Source organism: Plecotus auritus (assembly GCF_963455305.1).
Source record: "Plecotus auritus genome assembly, chromosome: 3".
NCBI lineage: Eukaryota > Metazoa > Chordata > Mammalia > Chiroptera > Vespertilionidae > Plecotus > Plecotus auritus.
In genome coordinates this window covers 177,771,432-177,798,597 of record NC_137772.1, presented here as the reverse complement: position 1 = coordinate 177,798,597, position 27,166 = coordinate 177,771,432, and the positions used below count along the sequence as shown (strand labels likewise).

The 27,166-nt window shown below is 42.1% G+C and overlaps 1 protein-coding gene across 1 annotated transcript in view; it reads right to left on the bottom strand.

Moving 5' to 3' along the window:
* The window catches only part of CCNT1 (cyclin T1), a 45,697-nt gene that overhangs the window by 6,570 nt on the left and 11,961 nt on the right, over positions 1-27,166 (bottom strand). Inside the window, exons 3-8 of the mRNA XM_080662480.1 lie at positions 16,493-16,621; positions 13,529-13,589; positions 10,920-10,982; positions 9,675-9,720; positions 8,498-8,661; positions 8,264-8,334 (exon numbers count right to left, since the gene is read on the bottom strand). Of these exons, the coding sequence (XP_080518606.1) occupies positions 8,264-8,334; positions 8,498-8,661; positions 9,675-9,720; positions 10,920-10,982; positions 13,529-13,589; positions 16,493-16,621 (534 nt within the window). The remainder of the gene's footprint in view (positions 1-8,263; positions 8,335-8,497; positions 8,662-9,674; positions 9,721-10,919; positions 10,983-13,528; positions 13,590-16,492; positions 16,622-27,166) is intronic.

The following is a 27,166-nucleotide window of genomic DNA, read 5'->3' as shown; positions in this document are numbered from 1 at the left end:
TTCATTTCTCAGCACAGTAGAAACCAGCCATCACCCACCCCTAGCCACGTAGAAAGCAGCTGTGCACCCATTTCTGGAGTAGTTTCACAAACCTTGGGAAGCCTGGGTGAGCAAAAATGATTCTATCCTCCAAATACTGGGCATCTATCTGTGCTATGATCAATGAATGCTGCTTCAGATCACAGAAGTACACGCCAAGAGACAGGCAGTCATTGTTGTTGCACCTCCCTCCATTGTTGCAAGTCCCTCCTCCCCACTCTGGCTGAAACAACTTCCAGGGGATTTAAAAGACCACCATTCCTCCCCTATCACTTTTTTGTTTTTTTCCCTTATAGGAGCCAGACATTAAAGAGCAGCACATTCAAACACAACTCCATATATAGGGAAAATTAGAAAATGACCATCTATATCCAGGGAAAGGCTCTGAAAAGACTGCAAGTATATACTCCAGGCTGATATTCAGCACGGAATCAACCTCTCCCCCCAAAAGAATGGACAAAACAATACAAAATCAACCACTTCACCCAAAAGAAGGGACAAAACAATAAAAACCACAAACCATGGAAGACAGAGAAAACCTGATTTCTAGAGTTACCACATTATTAGATTCAAATGCCCAATGTTCAACAACAACAAAAAGTCACAAGGCATATTAAAAAGCAGGAAAGTATGGCCCATTCAAGGGAAAAAATTTAATCAACAGAAACCATCCCTGAAAAATACCCAATGGCAGGTCTACTAGACAAAGACTTTAAAATAACTCCCCTAAATATATTCAAGGAATTAAAGGAAGATGTGGAGAAAAAGTCAAGAAAACAGTGTGTGAACAAAATGAAAATAATAATTATCAATAGAGATAAAAAACTTAAAAAGGAAACAGAGCCTAAAAACCTGTGATACACCATCAATTGGACCAACAAATGCATTGTGGGAGTTTCAGAAGAAAAGAAAAAGGGGCACAGAAAATAATTGAAGAAATAGTAGTTGAAAACTTCCCAAATTTAATGAAAGATATGCCATAAACATTCAGGAAGCTCAACAAACTCCAACTAAGAACTCACAGAGACTCACACTGAGACACATTATAATCAAATTTTCAAAGGCTAAAGACAAAGAATACTGAAAGCAGCAAGAGAAAAGCAAATCACCCCACACAAAATCACAAGATAAGATCACAAGATTTCTTATCAGATACTTTGGATGCCAGAGAGAGGGGGTTGGTACATTCCAGGTGCTAAAAGAAAAAAAAAATTGTCAACCAAATATCCAGCAAAAATGTCCTTCAAAAAAGTGAGGGAGAAATTAATACATTTCCTGATAAACAAAACTGAGGAAGTTCATGACCATTACACTGGCTCTACATGATATGCTCAAGGGAGTCCTCCAAGATGAAACGAAAGGAGACTAGATGGTAACTTGAGGCTATATGTAGGGAAAAATATCTATGGGCAATTATAAAAGCTAGTATTATTTTAAAATGGTTTATAACTGCACCTTTTGTTTTCTACTTGATTTAAGAGGCTAGCAAATTTTAAAGACAAAAACAATTATTAGTATAAAATTTAGTTATAAGAGCCTAACACTTAAAATAATTATTAGTTTATGTTTTGGGGCACAAATGTATAAAGATATAATTTTGTCACGTCAACAACTAAAAGGGGTAGGAATGCAGCTGTAAAGAAGAAAAGTTTGGCCCTAGTGGGTTTGTCTCAGTGGATAGAGCATTGGCCCGAGGACTGAAAGGTCCTGGGTTAGATTCCAGTCAAGGGCACATACCTTGGTTGCAGGTTCAATCCCCGATCCTAGTCGGGTCTCATGTGGGAGGCAACCAATCGATATGTTTCTCCCACATCGATGTTTCTCTCTCTGTCTCTCGCCCTCTCTTCCACTCTCTAAAAAAATCAATGGAAAAATATCCTTGGATGAGGATTAACAAAATTATAAAGTTGTAACTTTAGGATGTTAAATGTAATCCCCATGATAACCATAAAAAAAAATAGCTGTAGAATATACAAAAGAGGAAATAAGAAATTTTTTAATTTTACTATTAAAAAATCAACTAAAGCCCTGACTGGTTTGGCTCAGTGGATAGAGCGTCGGCCTGGTGACTGAAGGGTCCCAGGTTCAATTCTGGTCAAAGGCATGTACCTTGGTTGGGGGCACATCCCCAGTAGGAGGTGTGCAGGAGGCAGCTGATCGATGTCTCTCTCTATCCCTCTCCCTTCCTCTCTGTAAAAAATCAACAACAAAAAAAGTCAACTAAATAACAAAATAAATTGATGAATGGAGTGGAACCAGAGACATGGAAGCATGGAACAGAGTGTAGAATCTCGGGGGGAAACAGGGGGAGAAGGTGGGTGGGTGCGAGGTAATCAACCAAAGACCTTGTATACATACATGCATAACCCATGGACACAGACAATAGGGTGGTGAAGGCCTGGAGTGGGGGGCAGGCTAGAAGGGGTCAATGGGGGAAAAAGAGGGACATATGTAATACTTTCAACAATAAAGAATTATTTTTTAAAAATCAACTAAACACAAGACAATAATGCAGAAAATGAGGGACAAAAAGCAATCTTACCTAATAAAAGAGAAACATGCAAATTAACCATCACTCCGCTACACCCACAGCCAATCAGAGTGAGTATGCAAATTAACCCAACAAAGATGGAGATTAATTTGCATATGCAGGCGCAGAGTGGTGTGAAGCCTGCTATGAGGGGAAGGGGGGCGGCAGAGGGAGCTACTGGAGTGGTGCTCCAGACAGAAGAGAGGACGTGCCAGCTCCCGGCGGCCTGGGAGCGGGGACGTGCCAGCTGCCAGGCCCCATGCGGCCGGGGAGCGGGGACTTGCCGGCTCCCAGGCGGCCAGGGAATGGGGACGTGCCTGCTCCCTCCTGGGCGGCTGGGGAGCAGGGACCTGCCGGCTCCCGGGCAGCTGGGAGTGAAGCCAGGGGCCTATTCTTGCATGAATATCGTGCAATGGGCCTCTAATAAGGCATATAAAAAACAAAGAGCATATATATAAATACACACACACACACACACACACCCTATATAATAAAAACCTAATATGCAAATAGACCAAAGGGCAGAACGACTGGTCGCTATAATGCGCACTAACCACCAGGGGGCAAAAACTGCCCCCTGGTGGTCAGTGCACTCCCACAGGGGGAGTGCCACTAGGCTGCAAGCGGGACTCACAGCTGGCAAGTACAGTGGCGATGGCAGGAGCCTCTCCTACCTCTGCAGCAGCACTAAGGAGCATCGAGCTGAGTGGTAAGGAGCAGCAAGCAGGCGGGCAGTAAGGAGTGAGGGGTCCTGGACTCCAAGAGGGATGTCTGACTGCTGGTTTAGGCCCGATCCCTGCAGGGAGCGGGCTTTAGCTGGCAGTTGGACATCCCACAAGGGCTCCTGGACTGTGAGAGGGCACAGGCTGGGCTGAGGGGACCCCCTCCCCCGCAGTGCACAAATTTCTATCCTATCTAATGAAGAGTAATATGCAAATTGACCATACCTCTTCTACATCCACAAGCCACACCCACCAGCCAATCAGGAGCAAGTATGCAAATCAATCCAAGATGGCTGTGGCCACCTAGAGAGCAGAAGGCTTGGGTTTCCCCAGAAATGGAGGAAGCCAAGCTTTCCGTCTGCCCTGGTGGGCCCAGGCCTCCACTCAAGGCTACAAAGTTTCAATTATAGAAGATAAATAAATCCCAACAAAAATGGCGGCAGCCACGGAGCTGGAGAGAGCAGAAGGCTTGAGTTGCCCCTGGCGATGGAGGAAGCCAAGCTTTCCACCTGCCCTGGCGGGCCCAGGCCTCTGCTCAAGGCTACAAAGTTTGAATTATAGAAGATAAAGAAATCCCAACAAAAATGGCTGTGGCCACAGAGTGAGCAGGAGGCTTGGCTCTGCTCAAGGCTACAAAGTTATAGAAGATAAAGAAATCCCAGATACCAGGGCCTCTGCTTGGGTTGCCGGGGGGTGTGGCCGGCCTGCAAACCACCACAGGCCCCTCACCCAGGCTGCCCCACGCCCCAAGGGAACCCCCACCCTGATCCAGGACACCCTTCAGGGCAAACCAGCTGGCCTCCACCCGTTTACCAGGCCTCTATCCTATCTAATAAAAGAATAACATGCAAATTGAATTGACCATCACTCCAACACACAAAATGACTGCTCCAATGTGGACACAAGATGACCAGCAGGGGAGGGCAGTTGGGAGGGACCAGGTCTGCAAGGGAGGGCAGTTGTGGGCAATCAAGCCTGCAGGGGAGGGGAGTTAAGGGTGACCAGGCCAGCAGAGGAGGGAAGTTGGGGGTGACTGGGCCTGCAAGGAAGGGCAGTTGGGGGGGGGGGGGGACCCAGGCCTGCAGGGGAGAGCAGTTGCAGGGGACTAGGCCTGCAGGGGAAGGCAGTTAAGGGTGACCAGGCCTGCAGGGGAGGGCAGTTAGGGGTGACCAGGCCTGCAGGGGAGGGCAGTTAGAGGCAAACAGGCTGGCAGGGGAGCAGTTAGGCATCAATCAGGCTGGCAGGGGAGTGGTTAGGGGGTGATCAGGCTGGCAGGCAGAAGTGGTTAGGGGCAATCAGGAAGGCAGGCAGGCGAGCAGTTGGGAGCAAGCAATCCTGGATTGTGAGAGGGATGTCCGACTGCCCGTTTAGGCCTGATCCAGGTAGGGGTCCCAGAGGAGAGGGTGCAGGCTGGGCTGAGGGACACACACCACCCCCCGTGTACGAATTTCGTGCACCGGGCCTCTAGTATATATATAAAAGCTTAAGTGACCGACCGTCCGTCTGTCTGACCAACTGGCCGGTACATATGACATACACTGGCAATTTAAAAATAAACGTTGAGCCAAAACCGGTTTGGCTCAGTGGATAGAGCGTCAGCCTGCGAACTGAAAGGTCCCAGGTTTGATTCCAGTCAAGGGCATGTACCTTGGTTGTGGGCACATCCCCAGTAGGAGGTGTGCAGTAGGCAACTGATCGATGTTTCTCATTGATGTTTCTAACTCTCTATCCCTCTCCCTTCCTCTCTGTAAAAAATCAATAAAAAATAAATAAATAAAATAAAAATAAACATTGAGCCCCAGCCAGTTTGGCTCAGCGGATAGAGCGTCAGTCTGTGAACTGAAAAGTTCCAGGTTCGATTCTGGTCAAGGTCACATGCCTGGGTTGTGGGCTCGATCCCCAGTGCAGAAGGCAGCTAATCAATGATTCTCTCTCATGATTGATGTTTCTCTCTCTCCCTTCCTCTGAAAAAAAAAAAAAAGAAAGAAAAAGAAACGTCGACTCACACATGTGCGCTATTTGTCCCCGTCTGACACTGGCTTCCCATTTAATTAATTCGAAGACAGTTTCCATGATGCCAGCATTTGCGATGACTATTAATAAATCACAAAGACAAACTCTAGACAGAGTAGGAATACTCCTACCTGAAACCGTTTTCGGACATGGTCAGTTATATTTAATACCATTGAACTATAAACTTAAAAATGGTTAAGATGGTAAATATTCTTATTTGTATTTTATCATAACTTAAAAAAAAGGAAATCCTGCCATTTGCAACAACATAGATGAAGCTGCAGAACCTTAGGCTAAGTAAAATAAGCCAGACACAGCCCTAGCCGGTTTGGCTTAGTGGATAGAGCGTTGGCCTGCGGACTGAGGGGTCCCGGGTTTGATTCCAGTCAAGGGCACATGCCTGGATTGTGGGCTCGATCCCCAGTGTGGGGCGTGCAGGAGGCAGCCAATCAGTGACTCTCTCATCATTGATGTTTCTCTCTCTCTCTCCCTTCTCTCTTCCTCTCTGAAATCAATAAAAATATATTTTTTAAAAAATTATGCCTTCTGCTCTTATTAAAAGTTATCTTTTACAGATGCATACTGAAATTATTTACTGATCTCACTTATTGAGGAACCTAAAATAGTCAACCTTACAGACACAGAGTAGAATAGTGGGTGCCAGGGTCTGGGGGGAGGGGGAAACAAGGAAATATTAGTCAAAGGGTACAAAGTTTCAGTTACATACGATGAGTAAATTCTAGAGAACTATACTATATAGCATAGTACCTATAGTTAACAATACAGTATTGTATACTTAATCACTTCTTGGCCTTTTAACTAAGATCAAATGTTGTATTGTATCCTTAAAAATTTACTTTAGTGTTCTATCACCAAAAAAAAAGTCACAGCAATCTATTCAAATGCTACAAGGCAATAAAAGAAATGAAGTTGTGCATATCTAAAATTAATCCTTGAACATCCATGCCTTATGACTGCTTATGATTGCAAGTAGTCCAAAATCAAATTCTACAAATTCTGGTGAGGTTTTATATTAAACTAGAGGCCCAACACATGAATTCGTGCATGGGTGGGATCCGGCTGGCCTGGCCCCAACCAGGGTGGATTGGAGCTGGGCCTGTTGGGAGGAGGCGACAGCGGGAGGTTGGCTGGCCGGCCAGCCATGATTGGGGCCGATCAGGGTGAAGCTGGCTGGAGAGAGGGGCCGTGGGTGATTGACCTGGTGGGCCACGCCCCCATTGGGGTGAGGCGGGGGGGGCTGATTGGGGGCGGGGCTGGCCATGGGAAGGGGCTGTGGGCAGTGGGCTTGCCGGCCCCGCCCCTGAATGTGGTGGGAGGGGGGCCAATCGGGGGTCAGTGGCTGGGGGAGGGGCCGTGGGAGGTTGGCTGGTCAGCCCCACCCCCCATTGGTGGTGGGGGGGCATCAGGGGCAGAGCTGGCTGGGGGGTAGGGGCCGTGGGCCAATCAGGGTGGTGGGGGCCCATTGGGGGCAGGCTGGGCGGGGGGGGGGGACCGCAGGCAGTTGGCTGGCCAGCCCTGCCCCTGATTGGGGTTGGGGGGGCTGATTTGGGGTGGGGCCGGATGGGGGGGAGGGGCTGCAGGAGGTTGGCCAGCTGGCCCCACCCCCTATTGGGGAGGAGGGCGATCAGAGGCGGGACCAGCTGGGGGGAGGGGCCACAGAAGGTTGGCTGGCTGGCCCCACCCCCCAATTGGGCCAGTTTGCTGGCCGCAGTGGGTTTCATGGCAATTGGTTGTTCTGGTCATTATGGTGTTCTGGTCACTGGCTTTTTATATATATAGATTTAAAAATGACCTACATGCTCTCCAGTTTCTACTAAACCCTAGGCAAACTCATTTTCTGCAACTTATTCAACTCAAAAGAAAATTAAGCTTATCAGTCTGAATTTCTGAGAAATGCAGGGAATGTTTTGTGTGGGGTTCTTTTGTTTTGTTTTGGTGTGTGTGTGTGTGTGTGTGTGTGTGTGTGTGTGTGTGTGTGTGTAAGTATTTTTATTGAATTTTAGAGAGAGGAAGGAAGAGGAAGAGAGAAAGAGAAACACTAATGTGAGAGTGATATGTCAATCTGTTGCTTCTAGCACATCCCCTACCAGAGATCGAGCTGGCAACCTGGGCATATGCTGACTACGAATCAAACCAACAACCTTTGGGTACACAGGACAAGACCAACCAACTGAGTCACACCAGCCAGGTCAGGAATGTGTTTTGTTTGTTTTTTAAATTTGTTTTTATTGATTTCAGAGAGAGGGAGAAAGAGATAGAAACATCAATGATGAGAAAGAATCATTGATCAGCTGCTTCCTGCATGCCCCACACTGGGGATCGAGCCTGAAACCTGGGCATGTGCCCTGCCCAGGAATCAAACCATGACCTCCTGGTTCATAGGTCGATGCTCAACCACTGAGTCATGCTGGCTGGACTTAGGAATGTTTTTAAATAAACTTTCTGACACTGGATAAAAAGAGGAATTATTTCATTATTCATAAATAAGACTTTGAAAAATATCTGAAAGACGACTTTAGACCTTAATCTATATAAAAACAAAGTTCTAAAATCCATTTCAAAAGCAGGTAAAATAAAGACAAAATTATGGTATCAGCTCTAACCCTGTAGCTCTGTATCTTTCCTCTACCATAAGTCAACACTCTATGACTCAGAGAAGCCATGTTTTTCCCCTTAACAGTCTCCACACAGAAAATACTCAACCAATGTTCCTGACCAAATGACTGTATCACAAGAGTTGTAAAACACAAAACAAATTCTGCTATCACCTATAGCCTTTACCTCTGGGCCAGTACCCCAAGATATGAAGTTGAAGTTATGATTATTGCATAACTACAAAAAGGGAAATTCCAAACCTAGGGTACATATCCAGTTCTGGTGCAGTCAAAAAAAGAAAATAGTTTGTCCTGTTCCATAAGCTGACAGCAATAATTCTTACCCTCCAATTCCGAATTCGTTTGAGCCTGTTGGGGGTTTTCTCCAGAATCTGTAGAAATTCATGTGTCAGTTCTACAAATGAAATAGAGCATTTAAGAAAAACTCACAGAGAAACAAAGTAATGAAACAAGAATAACCTCAACTAACTATTTTCATCTGAATCAAGTCACCTTTGGCCAAATATGTGACAGATCAAGATGAAGTGCTTTCCAAGGACCCTTACTCTAAAACTTACCATCTAAAAGTTCCAAGGTCACAGTGGCGTCAACATACTCCCACCAGTGCTTCCCATCAGTTGAGACTGGGATCTCCCAGTTGGACCACTTGCAAGCCAGATGAATGCAGACACAGGCCACTACAGGAGGTGTGTACTGCAGGCTAAATGTGGTCAAATGCAGGCTGACATCAGAGGGAAGGAAACAAGAGAGTATCATGAGCTCTCAATTCTGAACCCAAAGTTAAAACTCTCCATTATTTAAAAAAAAGAAAAAAACAAGAAAAGAAAAAAAAAGTAAAAAAAAAAACCACTGGCAAGCAAGTAGGGTAAGAAATATCCAGTGCTCTGATTCAGCACTAAACATTATTTTCCATTAACCCACCTGCTCAGGTAACATTTATAAATTTGCTGATTACACATCATTCAATTCACATAACTGATGGACTAAAAACAAAAACAAAAACCTAAAACAAACTGGGTACTAAGTTTTTTAAAACAAGGATCAATTATTCTGAGAATAAGCTCAGAACTTAAGGAAAATAAGATTTTTGATATGTATAATTTCTAAATCAAATACCTAAGAAAATATCCTAAAAATTATCTTGTCTCTTGCCAATCATAGGTCAGGTCTATTTAAAACAATAAATAGACAATCACTCTCTCAAGTGTGAATATGCTCAATTGCTGGTTTATTTTTAAAATTTCTCTTACCAGTCTATTAAAATGAACTTCTTAGCCCTGACAGTCATTAGGAATATCTTTGGTTTCCATGAACAGCCAATAGATTGGAGATAAGAATGAGCAAGTCATTTGATAATACAAATTATTTATTAATTTTTTTCTTTAAAAAAAAAAGTATTAAAATTCTTTACACATATATATGCCCATTTATCTGGGAGTATGGGAAAAAACAAAGAGTCTTTTAAAATCCTTCAAATCATATTTTCAGTCACTATCAATGAATTCCAAGTTTACCAACTTTCAGAACTATGCTCTTGGATATTTTAAAGCTAAGTAACATGCAGAATTAAGAAGGTTATCAATCAGTAGTATATAATTACATCAACGTAGCAAATTATTCTAGTTTACTAAGTGCCAGACCTGCCATCTTTCCTTATGCCCTTCAAAAAGTGACAATCCCAACCCAAGTAAAGTCCTATCCCAAAAATATAAAGGAAAATATTAAAATATAAACCTGTTGGTTGCCATGAAGTAAGAAGTCTGTGCTAAGTCCTTGCTTGCTAAAAAAAAAAAAAAAAAAAAAAAAGTGAGGGGAAGGGAAAAATTATTAGTTCCATTTATTCTCAACAATAAATTAGTAAGCATTTAATATTTGCAAGGTAGATAATATAATGGTAAATGAAGCTGACATGGTCCCTGACCACCTGAAGTTTACATTCTACCAAAAACAGATTAGCAATTTTTAATTATAAATAACTGGATTGCTTCCAGACCTAAGAATTCAAGCTTTATTCTTTACACTGAGTATCTGACACTTGTTTAAAATGCAATCTCTGGACATCCTCCTTAGAGTTTTGACTCAGTATGTTTGAAGAAGGACACAAGCATTTTTAACAAGTACTCAGATTCTGATGCGATGGTTCACTGAGAAATACTAAACTAGGGGATGAACTAATGTGGAGGCAAGATCAGAATCTAAAAGACCTTGATATGTTTGGGGAAAGTGATTTGTGCTTTAAAATAATAAGTTTCAATTAAGTAACCTGTGATTTAATCCTAAAATAATCAAATAACAAGTTATTTAATATATTACCAAAAGAAAGTTCCTTCTTCCAAAACAAAAAAAACTGCTCTGGATGACAAAACAAATTTTAATCTTCCTTAGATTAAATATTAGCATATATCCATCTTTAAGCCTATCCTTGCTCAACACAAGCCATTTAATGCTTTTGAAATATCAAAAACTCAGGGAAGATTTTTGGAATTTTCAGATAAAACACACATAAGCAAAATTCAAAATAAACTAATTATCAGTTTTGGTCTACAAAAGGTACTGAAATGCACAATAATACGTTGATATTCCTGATACTACTATTTAAACTGAGTAAGAGAAACTAGGTTCCATTCAATTATCGCTACTCAAGTTAAGAAGGATTGTCAATCAAGGAAATAAGTTCTAATAACTTCTAAATAACCCTCTGGGTGGTCTTAAAGAATGCCTAGGACAATCAACCCTACAATCAAGTTAAGATAGCCCACTCCCAAAACATCCTTAAAATTGCTGTTAGTTATTTATGATTTGGTGACTTTTCAAAATCTGCCCCCAGCTTTCACAACCATCCCTCAAGAGACTAACTCTTTAAATGGAGATCACCTAAACACATTAATTAGCAGCTGTGGTATGTATTTGTCTACAGCAATTTTAACCTCTAAATGGTAAAACAATTTTAGAGCACTGTCTCGAGCTGGGATTCCTTACCTCGAACAAGTTGAGTGCACTTTACCACATGTGTATGTGGGTGATCAATTGTTAGTTCAAAGCCTAAAAAAAAGTAACTCGTTAAAAAGCTAAAGTACTCACGGCATTTTTTTACATCTTTTATCTGAGTCATCATTAAAGGCCTTCCTTATTTTCCTATCCCAAAATTATTGTTCAGAGGCTAAGTCCCACAAAACATGCAGCACACTTTTCTCTACGACACATTATCTCCAAAGCTGCTTAAAATATTTAGAGCTAGAAGATACCACTAAGATAGTAAAACTAATGCAATCTCAAGACCCTTGAAAACCAATAACCTCTAAACATAAAACACATTTTAGGTACAATAGAATGTAATAATATATGGTTGGAAGGAGCACTTTTAATCAAGTGTTGACTATCTTATAACACTTAACCTTGAGAAAACATTTTAAAACCTATTCTTCTCTTACCTCAATTTTGTTCCTTTTCATCATTTTAATTACAATAGGTACTGATCATTTCATCCAACCCCAATGATCTTTATTAAAACTACTTGAGGAGGATCAGTGTTGTCTATAAAATTTTTCTGAGTTGATGAGACAAAAAAAATTTTAGATAAAGAAATTCTATTGAGAAATTTACATGATGTAAATTATTCTTGCCAATTAGATCTTACTGGTTTCTAAATATTAATAAAAATTGATTCCACCAAAAAAAATATCATTGTCCCCTAAAATATGGTCACAATGAAGATAATTTATTTAGCAGAAATTAACTTCAGTGATAAAGTTTGAAGAACTCAGTGTGTGTGTACGTGTGTGTGTCTAGTGTCCCCCAAAAATGTACACACACTTTAACATCTGATAAGTCATTTAATTTTCACTCTTTTTCAGGTTTAACTGATTTGAAATAATGGGTGAAGCCAGACTAAGCTGTGAACAAAGAAAATTTATTCTAAAATGCCACTAGACTTTTTATAGGGATACATAAAAGAAAGTCTATGGTACAAAACTGGCAAGAGTCAATGACCTGAAGGCATACAAATACCAAACGAAATGATTTTTTATTCCATTGCTTTGTGTTATCAGCAGTTCCTGGACCAGAATGGTCATCAGGTACTGACCAAAAAAATTCATTTCTGTAGATTCTTTTAAATTCTGAAAATGAACTGTATGTTAATAAACACTGACTTTATAATCATTCAAAGTACATATACATTTTTGGGGGACACTGTGTGTGTGTGTGTGTGTGTGTGTGTGTGTGTGTGGTGTGCAATAAAATCTTTATTTTCCATATTTGCTAATAAACTTTTTAAGGCAATATCTCTGATGAAAATAATAATACTAGATTAATAACAAAGTATCACCAGGGTTGCCAATGAACTGGTATACAGGAGATCCTCAAGTAACTTTGTTATGTTCAATGTCATCTATCTATATATATAAAAGCCAAGCAACTGGAACGACGCAACGACTGGAATGACTGGAACAACCGGATCTCTATGACATGCACTGCAGCAGCCAACCAGCCCGATGGGGCCCAAATCAGCACCCGCAACCGCCCGCGGCTCCTCCCCATCCCCCGCTGGCCCAGCCCCCATTGGCCCTCATTGGGACGGGACGGCCAAACCCCACCCATGCACGAATTCGTGCACTGGGGCTCTAGTTTCATTATAATGTTGATGAGACAAAAAAAAAAAAATTTGATTCCCAGCTGGGGCCACTGGCTGTATGGAGTTTGCATATTCTCCCCATGTCTGCATGGATTTTCTCTAGGCAATCCAGTTCCCTCCTAAATCCCAAAGATGTGCACATTATGTGAATTGGTGTGTCTAAACTATCCCAGTCTGAGTAAGTGTGGGAGTGAGCACGCCCAGCATGGAAGGGCACCTTGTCAGGGTGGGTTCCTGCCTTGTGCTCTGAGCTGCTGGAATAGTTTTTCAGCCATCCCCAACTCTGAGCTGAAATACTTGGGTTGGAAAATAATTATCTTACTTGTTTTTTATTAATCTTTCTTAAATGTATGCAGAGCTCACATTTATTTCAATGTGTAATATTAGAAGTGCTTTGGATCTTTATTTACAAGTTTGGTGATGTTTTTGTGACCAGAATTATGCCATAGGAACTTGACTCTTATTTATATCAATTAGCCTATGGTAAAATTAGTTTCATTATATATAGTTTCACTAAAGCCAGTTTCTAACAACCTATTGATGAAGCGAGGACTTACTGTAGCTTGAATTCTTCCACCTACACTCTGCCGTTCTAAACTCTGATTTCCGATTTAAAAACAAATGTTGTTATCTAAATATGCCAGGCTATTAAAATCCATGGAAGGAAGAGATCTTTAAATAGTTGCTGCCATTAGATATCAGAAAATTAAAAACTGCCAAACCTTAAAAAGCAAATCATGAATCCCAGAATGAGGAGGAAAAAAGGACTGCTAACTGCTATTTCAGAGGTCAGTGTGCCTTCATCCTATCTTCCATATAGGTAAAACTGGGCTCAATAACCTCTAAATTTGCAAAACCTTTCCAATAATTTTTCCTCCTGTTTCCTATTTTGCAAAAGTTAAAATCATATATTACATGCATATTTCTTTAATGTGTTAAAGGGAAATAAACTTACCTAAAGTCTGCAGAATTATGCTTTCTAATATCACCAGATCTTGAACTTGTTGCAGGTAAGCCTGAGGTGAGAAGACACATAAGGTACAATATAATAGTATAAAGTATAAACAATTCTAACACCCCTCCCAGAGAAACCAAAACCACAGAAGACAGGGGCGGAGTTATGAGACAGAGTAGGAACTGAAATTAATCTTTATCCCTATTCAGTACAGATTCTCCTTTTAAAAGAAAACAAAAAAACGAGTATATTGAGAGAAAACACTTTATTCATAAATAGCTACAGAAAAAGCATGTGAGATTTGGTTCATTTTCAGACTGACATTTTAGGTTTTATAGTTCATTTGATATAGCTTCAAGAAAATTGAAAATACATCTTCTTCACCATCATCAGAATACATTTGCAGAGCCTTCCTATAGGCAATTAGGCAATCTCAAACATTTGACTCCTGTTAAAACTTCCCCTTTGGGGTAATGCTAGATTTCTAAAACTTCATAGGAAAGTTCAAAGAAAAGGGAACAAACAATAATAATGGAAACAACCTCACTAATAATGTTTTAATATTGATTATATGCTAAAATGATAACACTTATGATTAAATATAATATATAAAATATATTGGAATTAATTTTATTTTTCAACTAGTGGCCCAGTGCAAGAAATTCATGCACGGGTGTGTGTGTGTGTGTCCCTCAGCCCGGCCTGCACCCTCTCCAATCTGGGACCCCTTGGGGGACGTCCGACTGCCGGTTTAGGCCTGATCCCACAGGCAGTCGGACATCCCTCTCAGAATCCAGGACTGCTGGCTCCTAACTGCTCACCTGCCTGCCTGCCTAATTGCCCCTAACCACTCTGCCTGCTGGCCTGCTTGCCCCCAACTGCCTCCCCACTTGCCTTCTCACCTCCAACTGCCCTCCCGCTGGCCTGCTCTCCCCCAACTGCCCCCCTGCTGGCCTGCTTGCCCCTAACTGCCCCCCCAACCTGACTGCCCCCAACTGCCCCCCCTGCTGGCCTGCTCGCCCCTTAACTGCCCCCCCTGATTGCCCCCAACTGTCCCCCCCCACCGGCCTGCTCCCCCCAACTGCTCCCCCTAACAGCCTGATTACCCGCAACTGTCCCCCACTACTGGCCTGCTCGCCCCCAACTGCACCCCATGCCGGCCTGCTCGCCCCCAACTGGCCCCCTCACCCCCGCTGGCCTGATCAACCCCAACTGCCCTGCCCTCCTGGCCTGATCACCCCTAACCACCTCTGCCTCAGCCCAGCCACTATGGCTTTGTCCAGAAAGACGCCCAAAAGGTCTCCCGATCTAATTAGCGTATTACCCTTTTATTAGTATAGCAGAGGCCTGGTGCATGGGTGGGGGCTTGCTGGTCTGCCCTGAAGGGGGTCCCAGATCAGGGTGGGGGGTCCCCTTAGTGGGTGGGGCCAGCCTGGGCGAGGGGCCTGTGGTGGTTTGCAGGCCGGCCAAGCCCCCTGGGGACCCAAGCGGAGGCCCTGGTATCTGGGGTTTATTTATCTTCTACAATTGAAACTTTGTAGCCTGGAGCGGAGCCAAGCCTTCTGCTCGCTCAGTGGCGGCAGTCATTTCTCTTGGGATTTATGTATCTTCTATAATTGAAACTTTGTAGCCTTAAGCGGAGGCCTGGGCCTGCCAGGGTGCGTGGAAAGCTTGGCTTCCTCCATCACCAGGGGCAACCCTAGCCTCTTGCTCTTTCCAGATCCATGGCTGCCGCCATTTCTGTTTGGGTTTATGTATCTTCTATCATTGAAACTTTGTAGCCTTGAGTGGAGGCCTAGGCTGGCAAGGGCAGGTGGAAAGCTTGGCTTCCTCCATTGCCGGGGAAACCCAAGCCTCCCTCCTGCTCTCTGTGGCCGTAGCCATCTTGGTTGGGTTTATTTGTATATTCGCTCCTGATTGGCTTGTGGGCGTGGCTTGTGGGTGTAGTGGAGTGATGGTTAATTTGCATATTACTCTTTTATTATATAGGATACATGTATATGATGAAATGTTACATTTAAAGCAAGTGGAAAATTGTCCTAGCCAGTTTGGCTTAGTGAATAGTGTTGACCTGTGGACTGAAGGGTCCCGGGTTGGATCCTGGTCAAGAGCATGTACTTCAGTTGCAGACTCCTCCCCAGCCCAGGCCATGGTCAGGGTGCACAGGAGGCAACCAATCAATGTCTCTCTCTCACACTGATATTTCTCTCTCTCTCTCTGTCTCTCCCCTTCCACTCTTTCTAAAAAATCAATGGAAAAATATCCACGGGTGAGGATTAAAGCAGTGGAAAATTAATAAAATGGGAAAATATCTGGGATATAGTAAGTAAAAAACACACATCTGATATCATAAAAGCCTAATATGCAAATCGACCAAATGGCAGAACGACCAGTCACTATGATGCACACTGACCTCCAGGGGGCAGATGCTCAATGCAGGAGCTGCCCCCAGCCCACAGGTCCCAAATGGTGGCAGCGGCGGGGAGGGGGTGGGGCCGGTGAGCGGGGCAGTGCCAGGCCAGCCAAGGTGGGTGCCAGCAGCCACTCCCCCGTACCCCCACCCCCTCCACCCCCAATTGCCCTGCCGGTTGCCCCACAGATTGGCCCTGATCACCAGCCAGGCCTAGGGACCCTACCCGTGCAGGAATTTCCTGCGCCAGGCCTCTAGTATATACATATATAGCTATTCATAGAATAGAAGCTGGAAATAATAATGGTTAACTTATAGATCTATGGTCCAAATTATATCTAGGTGATATATTTTCTTCTGTTTTTCTGCATTTTCCAGTTTTATTACAATGAATACAATTAACTTCTGCCATTAAATTCCCATGTTTTTATTAAGGAAGAAACAAACACTAAAAGGTTCCTTTAACAGCCCCCCTTAGGATTTCAATAAATCAAAGTTACAAAACTAAGTTATAATAAAATTTAAGAAAAACATATGTGTAATTAATCCCTTACCTCACTCCTGGTATCGGGAAGTGATTCCTGTGGATGGAGACAAGCATGTGCTACTTTGATGACATGTTCCAATTTTTTTGGCTGCTCCTCTACTTTAGCTGCTAGAAATAAGGCCGCTGGAGCCACAGACTAGATAAAAAAAAAATAAATCATATTTATCATTTGTTTATTTCTAGATCAAGGTACAGATCTAAAAAAGAACTAAGTCTCAAACCAAGTTCTTTGCTTACCTCAACTGCATCACCTCGTTTATGCTTTTTCCTGTACTTAAAAAAAAATTTCCTCCCCTTGCCTATCCATTAATCCACATCCACTTCTAAAAACTGATCCTGCAACAAACTCTCATTAAAAGCTACCTATTCAAGAAGCTACTAAATGTAAATAGAAATCTTTCTATTTAAAAATGAGATTCTTTATTAAGTTTGCATTAAAACAGTTTACATACTTTAAAAGGAGTACACTGAAATGTCCAGAAAAGGCAAGTCCATACAGAAAAAAGAAAATAGATTGGTTGCCAGGAGCTAGGAGGAGAAAGGAATAAGTGACTGCTAAAGTGTGAAGAGTTTCTTTTTCTGGGGTGATGTAAATGTTCTGGAATTAGATTGTGGTGGTGATGGCACAAGACTGAATATACTATAAACCAGTGAATTGTACACCTTAAGAGAATTTTATTGTATGAGAATTATCTCAATTATACTTATACTAGAGGCCCGGTGCACGAATTCATGCACTAGTGGGGTTCCTCGGCGATTGGGCAGGCCAGCTGGGGGAGGGACTGGGGGAGGTTGGCCGGCTGGGGGAGGTTGGCTGTGGGAGCATACTGACCATCAGGGGGCTGCCCCTGTGTTGAGCATCAGCCCCCTGATGGTCAGTGCACATCATAGCTACTGACCAATCATCCGGTCGAAACAGTTGCTTAGACTTTTATATATATATAGACTAGAGAGAGGCCTGGTGCACAAATCTTGTGCACGGGAGGGGGAGAGGGGTCCCTCAGCCCGGCCTGCACCCTCTCCAATCTGGGACATCCCTCTCACAATCCAGGACCACTGCCTCCTAACCGCTCACCTGCCTGCCTGATTGATCACCCCTAACCACTCTGCCTGCCGGCCTGCTTGCCCCCAACCGGCCTGATCGCCCCTAACTGCCTCTGCCTCAGCCCCGCCACCACAGAAGGTCTCCCGGTCTAATTAGCATATTACCTTTTATTATTATAGATATGGGGGGGGGTAAATTTTTTTTAAAAAAGGAATTCAAAGCATAGTAGTATATTCAAGAGGTTATGGAAGGCACTTAAAGGGGGGGGGAAATGCCTTAGCTGGTTTGGTTCAGTGGACAGAGCATCAGTCTGTGGACCAAAGGGTCCCGAGTTCGATTCGGTCAAAGGCATGCATCTTGGTTGCACCTTGGTCAGGGCGTATGCAGGAGGCCACCAATTGATGTGTTTCTCTTACATCGATGTTTCTGTCTTTCCCTCTCTCTTCTACTCTCTCTAAAAGATCAATAGAAAAATATCCTTGGGTGAGGATTAACCTAAATAAGTAAATGGGTGGAATTCACAAGTAGGTATCAAACACAGACACTAAACAATACAAGAGATCAGAGCAATATGACATACATGTAGCCTGCTGATCTGGGGAATCTCAGGAAGTAGAGCTTCTCTTGAATCTTAAGAATATTTCAAAGAATCAAAGATGGCAATGACAAGAGCTAGAATTCACCAGGAATAAAAAATTTTATAGAATTGAAATAACTACTTCACTTGAATAAATAGAACTGACATGCATTCCAATACAAAAATCCACCATTATAATCAGGGGATACATTCCAAGACTTCCAATGGATGCCTAAAATTTAGAATAGTAACAAACCTTATATAGACTATGATTTTTCCTTGCATACATATCTATAATAAAGTTTAATTTATAAATTAGGCACAATAAGATTAATAACATTAACATAATAAAACAAAATAATTATAACAATATACCAAAATAAAAGTTATGTGAATGTGCTCTGGCTCCCTTCCTTCCTCCCTCCATTTCTTTCTCTTTTTTTTTTTTTAAATATATTTTATTAATTTTTAACAGTGAGGAAGAGAGAGGAGAGGGATAGAGAGCTAGAAACATTGATGAGAGAGAAACATCGATCAGCTGCCTCCTGCACACCTCCCACTGGGGATGTGCCCGCAACCAAGGTACATGCCCTCGACCGGAATCGAACCTGGGACCTTTCAGTCCGCAGGCCAACGCTCTATCCACTGAGCCAAACCGGTTTCGGCCATTTCTTTCTCTTTTATAACTGAGATGGCTACTATGGCAAGACTGCAAAAGATTTCATTATGTTACTCAGAACAATGTGCAATTTAAAACTTAGCAACTGTTGCCCTGGATGGTATTTCTGTGGTTAGTGTCAGTCTGAGCACTGAAAGATTTAAGGTTCAATCCCTGGCGCCAATTGAGGCATGTATGGGAGGCAAACAATCGATGTCTCTCTCTCACATCAATGTTCCTCCCCATCTCCCCTCCCTCCCGCCTCTCCACTTTCTCTAAAATTGAATGGTGGGGGGGAATCCTTGGGTAAGGATTAACAAAAAAAATGATCAGTTATTTATTACAGGAATTTCCCATTTAATATTTTTGACCACAGTTGACCACAAGCACTGAAAACACTGAAAGCAAAAACCTTGAAGGGGGACAACTGTGTATTCCTGCTGTTCTCTGTTATACTTTGATGTTACAGATTTTTCTCCACAATTCAATTCATATGTTTCAGTTGTATATGGAGCTTTGCTATATGTACATTCCTAGAGTTTAGGGTAAGGACAGAACCAGAGGAAAATGGGGATGAACAAAGGTTTGGGGAATCAGGGCATGAAGCACATTTTGAACACTAAAGTGAGTAGGTTAAGTGATACAGATAATGGAATGTGGGACACACAAGATTTTTTAAAAATTATTGACAGTATTACAGATGTCTCCCATTTCCTCCCTACTTTGGCCCCTCCATCTAGCCACCACCCTACCCCAGGTCTTCACACTACTGGCTGTATCCATGTGCTATGCATATATGTTCTTGGGTTAATCTCTTCCCGTCCCTCCCACCCCCTGAGATCTGTCATTCTGCTCCATGAATCTATGCTTTTAGACCTATTTTGTTTGTTAGTTTATTTTGTTCATTGGATTCCATAGATAAGTGACATCACATATTTGTTTTTCTCTAACTGGCTTATTTTACTTAGCATAATAATCTCCAGGTCCATCCTTGCTTGCAAAGGGTAAGAGCTCCTTTTTTTTTTTTTTTTTTGAAAGAGATTTTTTTTTTTAAATATATTTTATTGATATTTTACAGAGAGGAAGAGAGAGGGACAGAGAGTTAGAAACATCGATGAGAGAGAGACATCGATCAGCTGCCTCCTGCACGCCCCCTACTGGGGATGTGCCCGCAACCCAGGTACATGCCCTTGACCGGAATCGAACCCGGGACCCTTGAGTCCGCAGGCCGACGCTCTATCCACTGAGCCAAACCGGTTTCGGCAAGAGCTCCTTCTTTTTTTACAGCTATATAATATTCCACTGTGTAAATGTACCACAGGATTTTTATCCACTAATATACTAATGGGCTGTTTCCAGATTTTAGCTATTGTAAATAATGCTGCTATGAATAGGGGTGCATATATTCTTTCTGACGGGTGTTTCAAGTTTCTTAGGACATATTCCCAGAAGTGGGATCGCTGGGTCAAATAGCAGTTCCATTCTTAATTTCTTGAGGAAACTCGTTTTCCATAGTAGCTGCACCAGTCTGCATTCCCTCCAGCAGTGTACTAGGGTTCCTTTTCTCCCCATCCTCACCAGCACTTGTTGGTTATTGATGGTAGCCATTCTGGCAGCTATGAGGTAATACCTGATTGTAGTTTTAATTTGCATCTCTCTGATTAGTGACATTGTGCATTTTCTCATATATGTCTATTGGCCATCTGCATGTCCTACCTGCAGACATGTCTATTCAGCTCCTTAGCCCATTTTTTAATTGGATTGTTTTCCTGGTGTTGAGTTGTAGGAGTTCTTTGCATATTTTGGAAATTAATCCCTTACCAGATGTATCATTGGTTCTCCCAAACAGTGGATTCCCATTCTGTAGGGAGCGGTTATAGGATAAGCCTCGGACTGACCTGCTGGTAAAGTCCCAGCTTGGAGGGGACAGTCCTCTAAGCATAATTAAGCTTGATCTTGTGACTGCTCCCTAGATCTTTCCTGGGTAGCTAATGGGCTGTGGGAGGGGCAGCAAGTGCTGCCAAAACAAGTGAAACTTACAAGAACATTGTAAATTACCTTGTTTGCCCCTGACTATAAATAAAGCATCAGCTTTGCAGTCTGGATCTCTTCTTTGGCCTCAGCAAGGCACAGAAGATCCACCTAGACCAGCCGTGGGCAAACTACGGCCCGCGGGCCGGATCTGGCCCATTCGGCTATTCTATCTGGCCCGCGGAGCCAAAAGCGCAGAGGGTTCTCTTGCTCTCCCCTCCACTCCTTCACCAGCAGCAGTGTTAACATGGCAACGTCAGGAAACACGGCCACAGCTCCTTCTTCTGAGTGGGCGGATTTATATCCGCCAATTCAGTAGAAGGAACAACCTCTCAATCTTCCAGAGGCTCCTTGTAATGCCCGCGGACGTGTCTCCCGACATCACCCTGGGAATGCGTAGACACGTTATCGTGGTGATGTAGGGAGACACGCCTCTGGAGAGCACAGTATCAGAGCCTTTCTGAGGTAAGATTAAGAGCTCTACTCAATTTTTTCCTGTTCCCACATTCTGTACATCACAATGACTTGTTAATAAAACAAAGAAGACTGTCAGCTTTTAGGGCTTGTATCCACTGCAGTTTTTTTTCCCACTGCGGACGCACGCAGCAGGGAAAAAGACACACAGGAGGACATGTCACACTAGCCATGCTGCGGCTGAATTTTTTTTCTGATACGGATGCGGTATCAGTAACGCTACCCTGGCCACTAACCGCATGTGTTAGCGGCAAAACAAATGCATTTTGCACTGCGTTTGCTTCTCCCCCTTGCGCCTGTAAAAATGCATGCTACAGGGCATTTGTGTTAACATGCACCACTGCACATTAGCATCAACGCAAACATGATGGAAACCTGTGTACCCTGCATTAACACTAACTGCGCTGCATTGCAGTACTGCAGTACTGCACCACTGCAATGGCAGCACGGCTAGTGTGAACGAACCCTAATTCAGTGGGTTGAACAAAAAGATTGTATAGAAATGTGAACTAAAGATTCTATTACAAAATCGCTTAATTTCAGGGTTTCAGAAGTAATTGGACAAATGAAAAACTGAAAATCAAATGTTCATATCTAATACTTAGATGAAACCCTTTCCTGGTAATGACAGCCTGAAGTCTTGTACTTATGGACATCACCAGATGCTGGGTTTTCTCTTTGTAATGCTCTGCCAGGCTGTCACAGTAGGGGTATATATATAAATATCCTGCCATTTCCAGCTTTTAATAAGAAAAACTGTTGCAATGGGCATTTAAAAGTGGCACTTGGTTGTTTTTATAGAGTCCAGTGGATGCATCTGACATTGATAATGGGCTCTTTCACACTATGTGCACTGCGGCTGTTTTTTGCCAGTAACGGAAGTGCTAGTGGTAACTACTGGTTACCCATGTTTTGCACTGCCCTAGCTCCTCCCATACAAGTGTGTCTGGAAGACACAGCAATGTGCAGCTATGTGTGTTACCATAAACAAAGGGCCTGTGAAAGATACACAGGTTTCCTATGGAGGAAAGGGGTTGTTCTCTATGATCAGGGTGTGCCTCTGTCCCATGTCTCAACTTTTTCAGAAGATTTTGTTATATATATATATTTTCAGAAGACCAAAAATGTTATAGTAGAGCAAATTTAATCACTTGTTTTATACTTTACTGTCTTATTTTAGTAAAGAATTTAATAAGAGAACGGTACTGTTGGTTTTAGCCCAATATTAAACATGAGTGGACCAAAGAAAAGGAAAGTAGACAGTGAATGCCGAGTGTTTAATAGAGAGTGGACAACTAAATATTTTTTCACCGAAGTCCGATCAATGCCGGTATGTCTGATATGCCAGGAAACACTTGCAGTCTTCAAAGAATACAATCTCAGCCGTCACTTTGCCACAAAGCATGGCAACTATGCTAGCAAGCAGTCACCTCAAGAACGGGAGGCTACTGCACAGAGGTTGATGGCTAAATTACAGGCTCAGCAAAATGTCTTTCACAGACAAACTGCAATTCAAGAGACAACTACCAAAGCAAGTTTTATGCTATCATTCAAATTAGCAAAAGCTAGCAAACCTCTCTCTGAAGGCGAGTTTTTGAAAGAATGTATGATAGAGACAGCAGGTCTCTTGTGTCCAGAGAGCAAAGGCAAGTTTGAAAAACTCAGCTTATCGTGCAGGACAGTAACTCGTCGAGTGTAACTGATTGATGAAGACTTGGCCAGCAAGTTAAATAGTAAGGCAGAGTTCTTTAAGTTTTATTCACTAGCATTGGATGAAAGTAATGACGTAAAGGACACTGCTCAGCTCTTTTTATCCGAGGGATTAGTGACAATTTTGAAATTACGGAGGAGTTTTTAGCCATGGAGCCACTGAAAGGAAAAACACGGGGAGAGGACTTGTATGACCGGGTGTCTACTGTCATCGAGAAAATGAAGCTACCATGGAGTAAACGTGCTAATGTCACGACAGATGGATCTCCAAATTTAACTGGAAAAAATGTTGGACTGCTAAAAAGAATTCAGGATAAAGTGAAAGAGGAGAACCCTAACCAAGATGTTACTTTTCTTCACTGTATTATTCACCAGGAATCATTGTGCAAGTCTATATTACAACTTAATCATGTTGTTAATCCAGTCGTAAAGCTTGTTAATTTCATTCGAGCAAAGGGACTTCAGCACTGTCAGTTTATTAAGTTTCTGGAGGAAACTGATGCGGATCACCACGACTTACTTTACCACTCTCATGTCCGCTGGTTGAGTTTGGGCAAAGTTTTCCAACGAGTGTGGGAGCTCAAAGAAGAGATTGGTGCATTTTTTAAATTAAAGGGGAAGTCTGACGAATTTACTGAGCTGAGTGACAAGAATTGGCTGTGTGACTTTGCATTTGCTGTAGATATATTTTCACATTTGAATGAGCTAAATGTGAAGCTACAGGGAAAAGATCAGTATGTACATGACATGTACACTAATGTGAAAGCGTTTAAATCGAAGCTGATTTTCTTTTCTAGACAAATTTCAGACGAAGTCTTCACTCATTTTGCCACACTAGCCACACAGGAGACCATCCAAAACGTGAAGAAATACAGCAAATCACTGGATGACCTGCATGCAGAATTGTGTCGTCGGTTTTCTGATGTTGAAAAAATTGACCAGTCACTTCAACTGGTGGCCTGTCCTTTGTCACAAAACCCTGAAACAGCACCAGAAGAGGTGCAACTGGAACTCATCGATCTTCAGTCTTTGTCCTAAAGGAGAAATTCAGCTCTCTTGAACTAAGAGACTTTTATGCTTCACTTAATGAAGCCACTTTTCCAAACATCTGGAGGATGGCACAGAAGATACTGGTGCTGTTTGGGTCAACCTATGTTTGTGAGCAGACATTTAGCGTCATGAACATCAACAAAGCCCCTCACAGATCCAGCTTAACTGACGAACACCTCAGATCTATCCTGAGAATAGCCACAACAAAACTAACTCCAGACTTTGATGCATTAGCTAAAAAAGGAGACCAACAACACTGTTCCCACTGAAGTTGATGTTTTAAAGACCAAAAACCTTTCAACCCAGTCTACATTGCCATCTACATCTACGTCCCGGGCATAATTTGGAAGTTGCACTAAAGAAAATATTTAATTTACTGTTTACACATTTTGTTCTTTTCTATTTGTTTTAAATTATTTTATTATATTTAAGTTTAATTTGAAAGGCTTTTGTACCTTTCCTTTGTTAGGCAATTTTATTTTGCCTTTGCCATCTTCAATATAAGGTATGTTATTGTGCTATGATTCCTCCATTTTTTGAAGTTTCAAATTATAATAGTGTTTACATTCTTCTTTTTTTTTTTTTTAAATATATTTTATTGATTTTTTACAGAGAGGAAGGAAGAGGGATAGAGAGTTAGAAACATCGATGAGAGAGAAACATCAATCAGCTGCCTCCTGCACACCTCCTATTGGGGATGTGCCCGCAACCAAGTTACGTGCCCTTGACCGGAATCGAACCTGGGACCCCCAAGTCCGCAGGCCGACGCTCTATCCACTGAGCCAAACCGGTTTTGGCTGTTTACATTCTTCTTGTTAAAATGTTTGAAATGAATAAAACTATTGAAATAAAAAAAAAACCGTACCCTTTTATGTAATGATGTTTACTTTGATTTTATATTAGTTCACACAAACACTCCATCCATGCTTTTGTTCCGGCCCTCTGGTCCAGTTTAAGAACCCATTGTGGCCCTCGAGTCAAAAAGTTTGCCCACCCCTGTGCTAGAAGCAGCTTATTCTGTCTGTCTTTTTCTTCATCCTTCACTGGCCCTCCCTCAGGCTTGCAGAACCCTTGGCTGTGCTGGCGCGGCTCACCTTTCCATTTGGTTGACAGTTTCTTTTGCTGTGCAGCTTATTTTGATGTAGTTCCATTTGTTTATTTTTTCTTTTGTTTCTCTTGCCCTAGGACAGTGGTCGGCAAACTCATTAGTCAACAGAGCCAAATATCAACAGTACAACGATTGAAATTTCTTTTGAGAGCCGAAAACTGACTTCTGCACATGGGCCACGAAGTTTCAATCGCACTGTACGTGCGCTCCCGCACATGGTATTTTGTGGAAGAGCCACACACTCAAGGAACCAAATAGCCGCATGTGGCTGACGAGCCGCAGTTTGCTGACCACTGCCCTAGGAGATGTATCAGCGAAAATACCGCTATATGAGATGTCGAAATTTTATTGCCTGTTTTCTAAGATTTATATGACTTCATGACTTACATTTAAGTCTTTTATCCATTTTGAGTTTATTCTTGTGTACGGTATAAGTGGCGATCTAGTTTCATTTATTTTTGTATGTACCTGTCCAATTTTCCCAACACCATTTACTGAAGAGACAATCTTTATTCCATTTTATGTTCTTGCATCCTTTGTCAAATATTAATTGACCGTAATGGTGTGGATCCACTTCTGGGGTCTCTTCCATTGGTCTATAAGCCTGTTCTTGTGCCAGGGTGTTTTGATTACAATGGCTTTATAGTACAGTCTGATATCTGATGCTGTGATCCCTCTGACTTTGTTCTTCTTTCTCAAGATTGCTGAGGCTATTTGGGGTCATTTTTAGTTCCATATAAATTTTTGGAATATTTGTTCCAGATCTGTGAAATATGCCAATTGGTATTTGATTTTTTTTTTTTTTTAATCCTCACCCAAGGATATTTTTTCCATTGATTTTCAGAAAGGGGGGGAGGGAGAGACATATTAATTGGTTGCCTCCTTTAAGCACCCCAACTGGGGCCAAGGATTGAACCTGCAACCCACGTACATGCCCTTGATTGGGAATTGAACCCTTTGGTGCCGGGGTCAACACTCTAACCACTGAACCACATGGGCCAAGGCACCATTGGTGTGTTTTTTTAATATATTTTATTGATTTTTTACAGAGAGGAAGGGGGAGGGATAGAGAGTTAGAAACATCAGATGAGAGAGGAACATTGATCAGCTGCCTCCTGCACACCCCCTACTGGGGATGTGCCCACAACCAAGGTACATGCCCTTGACTGGAATCGAACCTGGGACCCTTCAGTCCACAGACCAACACTCTATCCACTGAGCCAAACTGGTTAGTGCCATTGGTATTTTAATGGAGATTACAATGAATCTGGAGATTGCTTCGGGTAGTATGAACAGTTCAATTATGTTAATTCTTCCAATCCATGTACATGGTATATGCTTCCACTTGTTTATATCTTCCTCTTTATGTCCTATAGTTTTATGGATACAGTTCTTTTACCTCCTTGGTTAAGTTTATTCCCATGTATCTTATATTTTTTGTTATTGCAATGGTAAATGGGATTTTTTTAGTTTCTCTGAGAGTTCATTTTTGGTATATAAAAACGCCATCAATTTCTGGATGTTAATTTTGTATCCTGCTACTTTGTCAAAGTCATTTATTAAATCTAGCAGTTCCTTGGAAGAGTCTTTAGATTTTTCTATGTATATCATGTCATCTGGAGTTTGTCCATTTCACCCAGGTTGTCCAGTTTGTTGGCATATAGTTGTTCATATTATTTTCTTACAACCCTCTGTATTTCTGTGATGTCAGCTGTTACTTCACCTCTTTCATTTCTGATTTTATTTGGGTGCTCTTTGTTTTTTGATGAACCTGGCTAAAGGTTCAGCAATCTTGTTTATCTTTTCAAAGAACCAGTTCTTGGTTTCATTGATCTGTTGAATTATTAAAGTCTTTATGTCATTTATTTATGCTATCCTTTATTTTCTTCCTTCTTTCCTTCTTACTGTGAGCTTTTCTTGTTCTCTTTCTAATTCTTGTAGTGGTAGGATTAGATTGCTTATTTGAACATTTTCTTGTTTCTTGAGATAGGTCTGTAATGCTATGAACTTCCATCTCAGAACTGCTTT